A 12,519-nucleotide genomic window follows, 5' to 3' on the forward strand; every position below is an offset into this window, starting at 1 on the left:
CTAATGATGTTTATCAACCTCCCAATAATTTGCCCATAAAACATTTCCCATAAAACATCAAAAATCAGGATCATCAGCTTGTTTTATCATTTATTTCCAACAGAATTCATAATATGACAGTCATACAAATATAAAAGAACAGTAGTTGACAATATAGGAAACAGTTCTTCTGAAGCTCATCTATTTGTTCGTGTAAATATCAAATTGAAAATTGAAAAGAATTAAAATCATTTTGATAATGATGGCGTGTAGGTTGAAATAAGCATCTTCAAACAAAAGCATCTCAGGCTTCCCTAAAATCTGTTAATAATATCAGCTGAAATAGCAATTTAATAGCCATGATCTGATCTTCTAAGAGTGTAGTTTTAAAAACCTGTTATGATCTATAGTATAAATCAACTTTGACAAAACAGCAGCCAGCTCAAAAATAGATAAAAGACCCCAAAGTTATTCCCAAGAATTCTGACAGAGTTCATATATATTAAAGCAGTAAATTCAAAACAAACTTACAAAATACCCTAATAAAAACATTCACATTTACCTAGAGTTTTTAACTTTAAGAAAAAATACTAAATTTATGAGTTCAGCACAAAACTAGCTTTGGCTATGTGTATAACCAACACATACAGGCTACCAAACGCCCAAACCAAGTAATATTTGTTCCTCACCCTGCAATTCACTGAGCATAAAACAACTTCACTACAGTAACACTAAGCCAATAAAACAAGAACTTATATTTCAAACTGAAAGACCATTAAGAATAGATATTACAATGACATCTACTGGGAAATAAGGTACAGGAAAAGTGAACAGCATGTATAAAGTCCATAGTTCAGAGCATATCACTATAAATTTGACAGAGCAACTTGTTCATTGCACCTGGGAACCAGAAAATTAAGATTTCTCACTGAAATAGGCACAACTCATTTGCAAGAGCATATTAGTTCATTCACTTCAAGAAAAAATTGCCAAGCTAACCTGTGAGAACCCTGAAAATGGGAAAAGCACCTAAATTCAGTGTGCTGTGATTACGTGCTTCATCTATTGACATGCAGTTTTGCTTCATAAAGTATGAGTAGCCCAATGACTAAAGTTCCAGGTACAAGTATCCAACAAAATTTACAGAACTTAGATTACTAAGCAAGAGGTTAATTTCAGGTGCACGATTAAGTGTGAAAACATAGTATTTGAAAACAAAATCCAAGAAAAATGGGCCAGCAGACTCTAGACGTAGACTCTACTGAAAATTTGCTGCAAAACATAGTACTTAAATCAATGTTTTCTTCAATAAAATATTCTGCTGAACATAACAGAGTAAGATTTCACTTGGTTAAAGTACTGACTGGAGAAGCTCTTGTCTTACATGGTGCACCACAGTGGTGCACCACTTCCTGCCTTAAAACCTACAGCACTAAGCCACAAAGATTAATGACTGCAAACGCAAGTAAAACATGAACAACAGACAATAAATTTTAGAGAGCTTATTAACTGTAGGATGCAGAAGCTTGCTACTCTGAATTACAATTCTTGATCAATATTACTCAATAACCACAATCTGAAAATAAACTATAGAAGGGAACAACTAGAATGCCACTTGTAACTAACATTTAGGGTTACAACACTTACTTTATATTAGTAACTTGCATATTTACAAATTTTATTCTCACACCTATACATACAGTATTACCACCAGCAACTCCCATTACCACTAATAAAATGGCTCATGCTATTTCCACATCCACTCAATAGAGAATCAAACCTACTCTTCCCGAACTCCATGTTGAACTTGTGACACTATTAAATGCATTAAATTAGTTTTCCTGGCAGAACACAGCACAGTTAATGCAAAGGAAAAGTAGATTGGTTGAGTGATAAATACTTCACCAACTTTGCCAGCTACATTGACTCACTTAAAAGGAAACAGACAAGATGGTCCTATACCTAGATTATCCTCACTAAACTTACCAACCTAACAACAAGCTCACTGTAAACCTTGAATACAGAGAGACGTGCAATAACAATTTGTGCAACCATTTAATATAGTTACAACTCCGACAGGCATATATTGTGACTGAACTACTACCATGGAATTTTATTTCAGAAAATTAGAATCAAAGACGCATAAACAACATACTTTTAAGTACTTTTTTCTAATTTTGTCACAAATATTAAAAACATTTGGTGTCACTTCAGAAGATTTTTCTTTTTATATATCCTGATAATGCAAGGGAGGCTATCTAACTCTCTCCTTCAAACAACAGTAGCTGCCAACCTTCCTTTAAATTATCAGGTCCTTAAAGCTTAGGCACTTGGAGATAAAGTAAAAGGGAAGGAGGAAAAGAAAAAGTTAAGAATCCAGAAAGATCATTAGTATTATTACTGGTTCCTCTATAGTGGAACCAGAGTCCACCATCCAGTTACTTCCACCTTCCAGCTTAAGGGAACATGGAGAAAAGAGGATTGTGAAACCACTTGCAGGCTGAACATGAGAGACCACCGGAGGAGACACTGAATAAAGTAGTAAGACTTTCACTTACTTAGCCAACTACTTCAAATTTGCAGAAAGCATCACTTCTTGAAATCAAAAGAACAGTGGCTGCATACAGTCTTATTAATTGCTAAGCTTAGTTCCCCCTTAATTGTTGGGATTTAGTGATAATGACAAACATAAGTAAATGTTAACACAAACGGGGTGTACTGAAGTAATATCCCCTCAGGCATATGTAGTGGGTTTACGTGGCAAGGTTTTGGTAGCAGGTGGCTGCAGGGGTGGCACCAGCGAAAAAAGATCAGGAGCTTCCCCCACGTCAGACAGAGCCAGTTCTAAGCCAGCTCCAAAACAGACCCACCGCTGGCCAAAGCTGAGCCAGTCAACAATGCTGGTGGTGCCTCTGTGGTAACATATTTAAGAAAGGGTAAAAAACACTGCGAAGCAGCTGTGAGAGAGAGGAGAGAGAAAAATGTGAGAGAAACAACCCTGCAGACACCAAGGTCAGAGAAGGAGGAGGGGGAGTAGGTGTTTCCAGGCACTGGAGCAGAGATTCCCCTGCAGCCCATGGAGAAGACCATGGTGACACAGGTTGTTCCCCTGCAGCCCGTGGAGCACCACAGTGGAGCAGATATCCACACTGCAGCCCGTGGAGGACCCCATGCTGCAGCAGGTGGACATGCTCTGAAAGAAGCTGCAGCCCATGGAGTCCCCACATCGGAGCAGGCTCCCAGCAGGAGATGCAGCCTGTGGAAAGGAGCCCACGCCAGAGCGGGCCCCTGGCAGGGGCTGCGGCCCATGGAGAGGAGTCCATGGAGGAGCGGGTTTTCCAGCAGGAACTATGGCCCATGGAAGACTCACACTGGAGCAGTCTGTTCCTGCAGGACCGTACCCCATTAGGAAGGGCCCACGCTGGAGCAGTTCTTGAAGAACTGCAGCCCATGGGAAGGACCCATGTTGGAGCACTTTGTGAAGGACTGTATCCCATGGGAGGGACCCCATGCTGGAGCTGGGGAAGAGTGTCAGGAGGAATGAGCAGCAGAGACAGTGTGTTATGAACTGACCACAACCCCCATTCCCCATTCCCCTGCACCACTTGGGAGGAGGAGGTAGAAGAGCTGGGAATGAAGGAATGAAGTTGAGCCTGGGAAGAAGGGAGGGGTGGGGAGGAAGGTGGTTTTAGTTTTGGTTTTGTTTCTCCCTATCCTACTCTATTTCTAATTGGCAATAAATTAAATTAATATTCCCCAAGTCGAGTCTATTTTGCCTATGACGGTAATCGGTGAGCGATCTCCCTGTCCTTATCTCAACCCACGAGATTTTTTTTCTTACTTTCTCCTGTTGTTCTGCTGAGGATGGAGAGTGAGAGAGCAGCTTGGTGGGCACCTGGCAGACAGTCAAGGTTAACCCACCACAGCATACTACTTCAATTTTAAAATCACACCATTTTTATGAAGTCCTACCATAGCCTGGTGGGCCAGATATACCTATGTATTCATTCATTGCACCTAGGAGTAAGATACTATAGCATATTGTCCATGTATCCATTATAGCTGTTTTACTAGTTTCCTAGTATTTTTAAAGAGTTTCAACTTGTCAGCATGTTCCTGAAGTTCTGGACTAATATTCACTGGAGCTAATCAATATCCACTTTCATGCCTCCAGAACAAGTGTTCCATCAATGCTAAGCTTAATCACCTCTTCACTGAAGCTGGATTATAAAAGAAACAAGTTTAAGGAACAGGAAGGTTGAAAACAACTTTCCTCTGATACTCACCATTTCAGATGGTTAAATACATTTTACAAATCTAACTCAGTTGCCTTTGTTAAGGTGATACACATCTTCAGTAAAGAGAATAGAGATCTTTCTTGAACTTGTTTATAAACGACAATACCTGCAATTCCCTAGGTACTTATACAAGTTATATACTGCTACCACTCATTACAAGCAACTCCGCAGAAATTTCACATCACTTTACTAAAGCTGTAACCACTAAGTTACTATTTGTAAAGGACCACCATTTCTGTAATTTAAAACTAGTATGCCAATAGATGCCTTATTCTCTTGTTCAACCTACTAGAGGATGCTTCCAAAGCTACAGCTACTTGGTTTTCCTTAGAAGGTCTAAGTAAAATTAACAGATGTGTGGAAAACAACTATGAAACTCATCGACCTATGGACTGTTGTAAAATTACTGAAAAACAAGTAGTTTTCACCTTTATGTCTACTTAAATAAAGCTATCTGCAGGAGCTGAAAGCAGGTACTTCTACTAACCAGCAGGATGGAATATTAAGAACAGGTATAAAAATCCCGTTCCCATCCTTCCCCTCACAAACACCAGAAGGCTGTTTCTGTATATAAAATGCAATACAGTCATGGCAACCTGAAGACTACGAAGAGAGGAAAATCAGAAGCTCACTCTTCCTTTTCAGTCTCTAGAGCTGACAAGTAAAGCATAATAATCTTGAAAAACTAAGAAATACAGAGCCTTTTAGAAGAATCTGGACAACACAATACACAGAAATCCTACGCTCCTTCTGAAAGCTCAGCAGGACACAGAGGCTTGGCTTTTCACTCAATTCTGCATGCTAACTTTGGTGCTAGGATTTCCCGCCACCCCAAATCTGTTCCTGCTAGATACTTACTGGCTGAAATGCCTCCATCTGGTAATTTTTTCTGACTCTTTCAACAAAGACTTAACAGACACAAGCATTCAGTTACTCTAGAAAGTTCCATGCACTGCACAAAATGAAAAGCTGATTTTTTAAAAGAGCGATGATCATGAGAAACAAACAAAAGATTATTCCAGAATAGACTTATATAGGACAAACTCAAAGAAACTGGACAGACCAAGATAGTGTTGGAATTTATGTTAGTATACCAGTAACAAGATGCACAAATCACATAATTGCTTGGTCTTGTTACTTACACCATCATAAGTAGAAATTTTCTTTAGGATACTCCTGAACAAAAATAATGCAAGAATATGAAAATTTTGTAAACACGGCACACTGCTGTGTATTGTCTGCTTTTTATGAAAGATCCAGATAAATCAATGCAGACTGCAAATATGGTTTTTTTAATAATATCAAGTACATCAGAAAATCAAATTTTATAGAATTACTCTGTTGCACAGTTTAGACTGAACTTGGTAACAGAGGACACAGCACTAGTACATAAAACATTGAACAGACAGTATAAAATTTAACCTGTGATTGACATTGGCTCAAATACCACAAAAACATCCTCCTAAACAAAAATACGTATCTTCCCCTTCTCTTTAAGAAGTATGATGTAGAAATAACTGCATGATTTCTCCAAGTTATTAGAAGACCTTTTTGGCAAGAAAAGTTACTTGATTTCTGTAGTAACACAAGCAGATTAAAGTGAGCAATTTATGCATTTATGCTTCAAACGGAATTACTGTAATTATTATTATTATTTAAAGTAGAATTATAATAACAGAAAATTTATTAGACTAATTGCTGTAGTATGCAAGTTGAAATTATACTTTAAGTTTTTCTTCTATCACTTTATTTTCCTAGTTAATGGACTAGTGTCTCTTGAAAAATACATCACCTTACTAGGTAACTGATTGGCTGGAGGGCTGGGAGACTGACTTACCTGGTGGGAAAATTTAAAAAGAACAACCATTGGTGAAGAAAAATGAATGAAAAAACTTCTCTTGCCCAAACAGTAGCCTTTTGTCTTTCACTGCTGCAGGTCCACTTATTACGTATTTGCTATATTTCCTATCATTTTCCACAAAAATTTTAAGCTGATGTGCTCTCATATACTACTGTATCACAGACTCAAGGGAAGGATAACAATTTATGTAACATTCCCTGTTGCTAAAGTAATTGAGCTCACTAAGTATCAATCATAATTTGGATAAACACTGCTGTCCTGGTTTCAGCTAGGACAGAGTTAATTTTCTTCCTAGTAGCTGGTATAGTGCTGTGTTTTGGATTTAGTAGGAAAAGAATGTTGATAACACACTGATGTTTTTAGTTGTAGCTAAGTAGTGTTTATACTAAGTCAAGGATTTTCCAGCTTCTCATGCCCAGCCAGCAAGAAGCTGGGAGGGGACACCGCCAGGACAGCTGACCCAAACTGGCCAAAGAGCTATTCCATACCATATGACATCATGCCCAGTATATAAACTGGGGGAGCTGGCTGGGAGGGGGGATGGCGGCTCGGGAACTAACTGGGCATCGGTCAGCAAGTGGTGAGCAATTGCATTGTGCACCACTTGCTTTGTATAGTTTAATTCTTTTAGTATTACTATTGTCATATTATTATTATCATTATCATTGTTTTTCATTCCTTTCTGTCCTATTAACTCAACTCACGAGGTTTTTTTTTTTCCTGATCCTCTCCCCCATCCCAGGGGTGGGGGGGGAGTGAGCAAGCGGCTGTGTGGTGCTTAGCTGCCAGCTGGGGTTAAACCACGACAACTGCCAAAATTTTAAAGAACGGATTTTTCATTTCATAAGCACAAGTCAAATGAGTTGCAATCGCCACAACTCTACCACTATGAACTAGCAATTTCCAAACGTAAGAGATTACATGTTTGATTATTCTGAAGCTGCTATGATGTTGCTAATGGGGGGAAAGAGAAGAAACACATTCACCTTAGCACTGAACTTCAAACTCTCTATTAAACTGACCTATGCCTCCACTGACTTTTGCAACAATTTTTGTACTTGACAATAAAACCTCAAAGCACCAACTGGCACAAAAAGAAAAGGGAATGGCTTGTCTACTGACAAATACAGGCCAATGCAATGCCTTCAATGCCCCCATCACCACACTGCCTATCATCCTGCACATCAAGTTCAGATGTCAGTCACTTTCTGAGCCTCCTCTAGGAGATCACAAGAATATCCACAACAAAACCTTCTGTCAACAATGAAACACTAAAGGCTTACAATAGAATTAGTCCATCTTCACTACACGACTTTCTGGACGATTACTCTTCCACACACTTCCAAGCAATCACAAGCCTATCTTCGCCACAAAATCCAAGGCTACTATTTTGAACATAATTTGGACTTAACTGGACACAATAGCTTTGGAATAATAATTATTATTAGAAGCAAAATCACCAGTATCCAACTAACTGATAGTTATATCCATTTACCTATTCCCACTCATGCAGAGAAGAAAAAATCAGCTTTGTATACAGATCCTGTGCAGGAGTTTACGTAGCTCTGGCACTGTGAAGGTGGGCTGGGTTTGCTGACAGATTTGTCACTAGGACACTTGCATCACTAAATGCAGAATCCCCTCACGCTGGACCTGTTCTCTATAATAACCCCACCCTGTGGTCTCTCAGCCAATTCCAAAGGCCGGAGCCTATCGCCTGGCTGATGTCCTCCATTCCCGACTTGTTTAAAATTTAAACATGTTCATGCTGTGACCCGTACTGCACTTCACAGTCAACACTCACAACACAGTTTCATTCTTTCGTTCTCACCTCCCCCTTAAAGCTCTCTGTTGTCACGATGCTTGGATAAATTGCCAACAGTTGGAGTATTGCTGTGTGGTGGCCAGAATCCATCAGCCTGACCGAGAGTGCCTCATTCTTTTCCTTCACTCACCATCTGTCTGTATCCATCTCCTATTATCTTAGACTGTCCTTACAGACTGTATGCTGTCTGGGGCAATAACCATCTTTTTTCATTCTCTATTTGTACAAAACAGCATGGAGTCCTCCTCTGTACTTTTCATTAAAACAATAAAAGCAGAGCTGTTCAATACAGATTTTATAAACTTTGGTTTGTACAAGGAACACAAAAAAAGGTCAGAGAAAGAACAAAAAAACCAAACTACATCCACTTCTTCCTATCCAGTTCTGCCTTCCAAGACTCCTCTCCCCTATTCCAGAAAAATCACTTTCCCAGTTTTCAGAAAAGCATACATTTAAATACATGGATGTCAGGTATGACTGTAAGAGTTATGACTGTAAGAAAATATTGCAACATATTTCTCTTAAAGCATGTAAGTCACACTAATTCAACATAGGAAAAGTTATTACATAATAAAATACATCTATATAATTTCACTGTAATTGACATGTTTTGTAAATGACCCAAAATACGCAGTGTCTTCTCTCTAAAGGACAGCTGGTCATTCAACAATTCAAAAGAAACAGTCAGAGCTTTTTTATAGGGACATTTTAAGTATTGTCTGTCACTAGTTACATATTCTCTCTCATTTTCACTGACAGAATAATCTCACCACAGCTCTCATCCCTACTTGCCCTCTGGAAACACACAAGCACTCTCCACTTAGGGGACTGAAAGCAAAAATAAAACTGGGAGCCTCTGTACTTCTCTCAACATTGACACCACAAACCCATGTCCCCCTCCTTCCTTTCCTACGCGCACAGACCCTTCTTAGGGTTTTTTTGTTGTTGTTGTTTGTTTTGGGGGCAACTCTTTTATTTGGCCCTACAATCACTATCAAAGTAAACGGACAATATTTTGCTTCTCTTCCTAGTAAAAAGAGAAAGAAAGGAAAAAAACGAAGTCCTAACACCAACCTAGCTTCAGAGTGGTCACCGCAAAAATCACATGTTGCGGTAGCAACTTGTACTTGATCTCTTTCTCCCTAATTCTGTATCATGTCTACAACATCATGCTTTCATCCTGCACCTACCACTTAGTAGCTGCCCTTCCTATCGAATACTGCAGCCCTGCTTGGGAAGGGAAATATAAACCGACAGGCATATCCCAATTAAAACATATGCCATTATGCTCTAAATTAACAACCACAAATACTATATTTACAGGAGTCAGGTATCTCCTCGGTTTATCACATTATCTCAGTGCTGTCAGCAAAGGGGAGCGGAAGGTGGGAAGGGAACGAAAAGGAGCGACAGAGACACAATCCGAAATAAATACTGAACACACTCACAAAGTGGAAGGAATTTAATTTAGAAATCAATTACATATTTAAACGCCTCGTCACGCCGGGGCAGTTCACCTCCCCAGGCTGCAGCAGCCGGTGCCACCCGCCTGTCATCCTCCCGTCGCCAAGGGGACGGGGGTGGCACGACCCCGGCTCCCCTCACCCGCCCGCCGACTCCGGGACCAGGCAGCGGAGGCAGCGCCACAGCAAACGGCGGGGAAGCACACGACCCTGCCCAGCCGGGGCTGCCCCACGCCCACCCCCCGCCGCCAGGGCCGCCACGGGGCCGGAGACCGTTAGGCGGGGCCGGCGACCGTTAGGCTGCGCGCGCCCCGCCCCGCCCGCCGCACCTGGATGTAGTTGGTCTCGCAGTACTCGGCCACCCGCTCCAGGTTCGTGTAGCTGTCGAACAGGGCCCGGCGCCCCCCCGGGATCTCCTCCTCCAGCAGCATCTGCAGCTCCGCCATCTTCACATCCTCTCACCCCGTCCGTCCGTCCGTCCGTCCTCCTCGCCCCCCCTCCGCCCCCGGCCCCCTCCGCGCGCGCGCGCGCTCGCGCCGCACCCCCCCCCCCCCCCCAACCCCACGGCGCTACCCGCCACCCGGGCCCGGCCTCGCGCCGCGGGCAGGGAGCGCGCCAGACCCCCACCGCGGCGGGGGCGGGGCGCGGCCGGGCAACACCTCCTGCGCATGCGCCCGCCCCTCCGTCTCCCCCTCCGTCCCCTGTGCGCCCACTTCCGGTCCGCCGGAGCGCGGCGGGCGGTATCCGGGAGGAGAGGGGGGTGGGCCTCGCCTCCGAGCCGGAGTCCCCCGGAGCAAGCGGGGTAGGGGGCCCGGGGCCCTCCCGCCTCGTTCACCGTGAGCATCTCGTAAGAAATAGCCGCTGGAACGAGCAATTCCTGCTTTTTTTTTTTGTTACTTTTTTTTTTAATGGCCGTTTGCAGGTGGGGGCCCGGCCCCCGCAGTCTCGCCCTGGAGGTGGCACCGAGCTGCTCCCCTAGGGGTGTCCCCCCGCACCAGAGCTGGCACCAGCCACCGTGCTGCAGCGTTAGTCTGAATGGCCAACACCAAATAATTCTGTTTTCATTTTAGGAAGTCTTGGCTTTTTTTTTCATCGTTTTGCATTAATTTACTCAATGGCAGCTTGCTAGCAGCGCTCTTTCCAGAGCATAGGTCTAGCGCCACGTCTACTGATATCCCTGGAAGCTTTGTCTTTGAATACAATGTGAGCTAGGGTCAGACCCTCGTGCTTTTAATGTAGCTGCTGCTCAGCTCTTCTGATCAGCAGAGGAAGAACAAAATGTTTCTTTTGTGCGGATTCTGTCTGAAAAGCTGCTATTGTACAGGGGTGAGAGGAAGGGTAAATTCTCAGCCGCCAAGTAGCCGCCAGCTTTTCAACTTTAACAGAGAAAAGCGTATAATGAAGGGTCAGCAGAAACAGAGGAAGGACAGCCTCATAGCTGAAGCACAACACAGAAGCCATGAGTTAGGTCTGTTTGGTCAGTTCCTGGCTTTAACACTGACTTCCTTTATGTCCCAGGCAAATCACTCGGTATCTCTACAATTGTGATGAAAATGCCCACCCTTAGGGGAATGTGGAAGGCTTTCCCACTGAATTCCTTCACCTGAACCTAAAAGTAGCCTTTCTCCCACAAAAAGAAAGTGATCAGCCCTCTCAGCAGAAGTGCCCCAGCTTTCTCCAGGGGAGCTCCTGTGTCTCTTTGAAATGAATTGCAGCTGTGATGACTCACCTCATGTTCCCATGAGGCTCCACAGAGCTCCTGCTGCCTCTGTAGTGCAGCCCGGGGTTATCTGACGTCCCTTATACAGTCTGATACGACAGCCTGATATTTTCCCAGCCTTCATGTTAAAAATGCTGCAACAGTCACCAGCTAGAGAAGATCCAGTGCTGCAGTCCTTGTACACCAACTTGGTACTACAGGAACAGTTGTTCTCGTGCCTTGAAAGCTGTTGCAATCAGCAACATATATGTATTATATATAAAACATACAGATATGTTGCAGTATCTAGCATCCAGCTAGATATGCCTGGCCTCCAGGTGACTTCCAGAATTACAAACAGATTGCAAACACCTGGTGGGGTCAGGCAACACACATGTAGTCACTGGGCAGTCCTGCTAAGTTTCTTCCCTTAAAAGAAAAATGAGACTGAAATGCCGGCCCTGAGGGATGTCTGCCTGGAGACATTTCCTCTTAGCTTGCTTAGTTCTCCCATGTGAAGGATGAGTCAGGCACAGCGTCATTATACTGCTTTAAAAACCCTCATGTGTCAAGCATTTTTCTCCCATTTTTAAATGTGGGCTAAAATTCACAACTTCAACTATTTGACTGTGTGTTTTAATTTTTCTATGGGCAGTTAAAGTGCGAAGGGTAATTCATATTTTACAGCTGCAGTAGTCTTAATCTCACAAAAAGGCTTAAGAATCACAAAACACCCTGCTAGAGACCCCCCACCATGACATGTGTGGGGAGAAAAGGGGTGACTGCTCAAGAGCACCCGTGCTCTGTCACCCAGCACCCACGCTCCAGCGCAGGGCTGTGCTAGCGTGGTGTCAGGCTGCCTGCAGCTCTCCACAACAGACGCTGGCACTCCCTGCCCTAAAACAACAAGGACTGAAGAAGTGAGTGTCATGCAGCCTCGCTCTTGGTGCCCTCTATCCCGAAAGTTTATAAACCATGAGTTATACATCCAAACCCACTGATTTTGCTGTAGTTAAAGAATAAATCCTGGTTGTCAGCCCCGCCGCTGATTGTTAATGTGCCTTTTGAGAGAGCTGATCTGAGCCTTTGCTGCAAGGGCTCCAGGAAGAAAAGCCAAACAAATCAACTCACAAAGGGCTGCTGTACAGTGTGGAGCTCCAAGCCTTGTCCCACACCTCCAAGAATCAGCCATGGCCAGGCCTCCACCTCACCCTAGGGCCTGCAGCTGACAAATAACACCTTCACACTTTGGTAATGGGCCCCACACTCCCTCCTCCACAGTAGCTTCAGCTTGGACTCTGCTCATGTCACATCTGCTGCTCCTGCAGCTCCAGGGCTTGCTCATGCCCGTGCTCCCAGGACTCTTCATGTTTGTGCCAGGCTGGAGGCAGGCT

General features: G+C 43.3%; 1 protein-coding gene across 50 annotated transcripts in view; it reads right to left on the reverse strand.

Annotated features, from left to right (window-relative positions):
- Positions 1 to 9,872, reverse strand: part of ABI2 (abl interactor 2) — a 67,063-nt gene extending 57,191 nt beyond the window's left edge. For 49 of the 50 annotated variants that reach the window (XM_050900150.1, XM_050900141.1, XM_050900135.1 and 46 more), the window contains exon 1: positions 9,756 to 9,872. In XM_050900150.1, the coding sequence (XP_050756107.1) occupies positions 9,756 to 9,872 (117 nt within the window). The remainder of the gene's footprint in view (positions 1 to 9,755) is intronic. The other variant, XM_050900111.1, reaches the window with a different exon arrangement.
- Between the last annotated feature and the right edge of the window lie 2,647 nt (positions 9,873 to 12,519).

Source organism: Gymnogyps californianus, chromosome 7, assembly GCF_018139145.2.
Source record: "Gymnogyps californianus isolate 813 chromosome 7, ASM1813914v2, whole genome shotgun sequence".
Taxonomy (NCBI): Eukaryota; Metazoa; Chordata; class Aves; order Accipitriformes; family Cathartidae; genus Gymnogyps; species Gymnogyps californianus.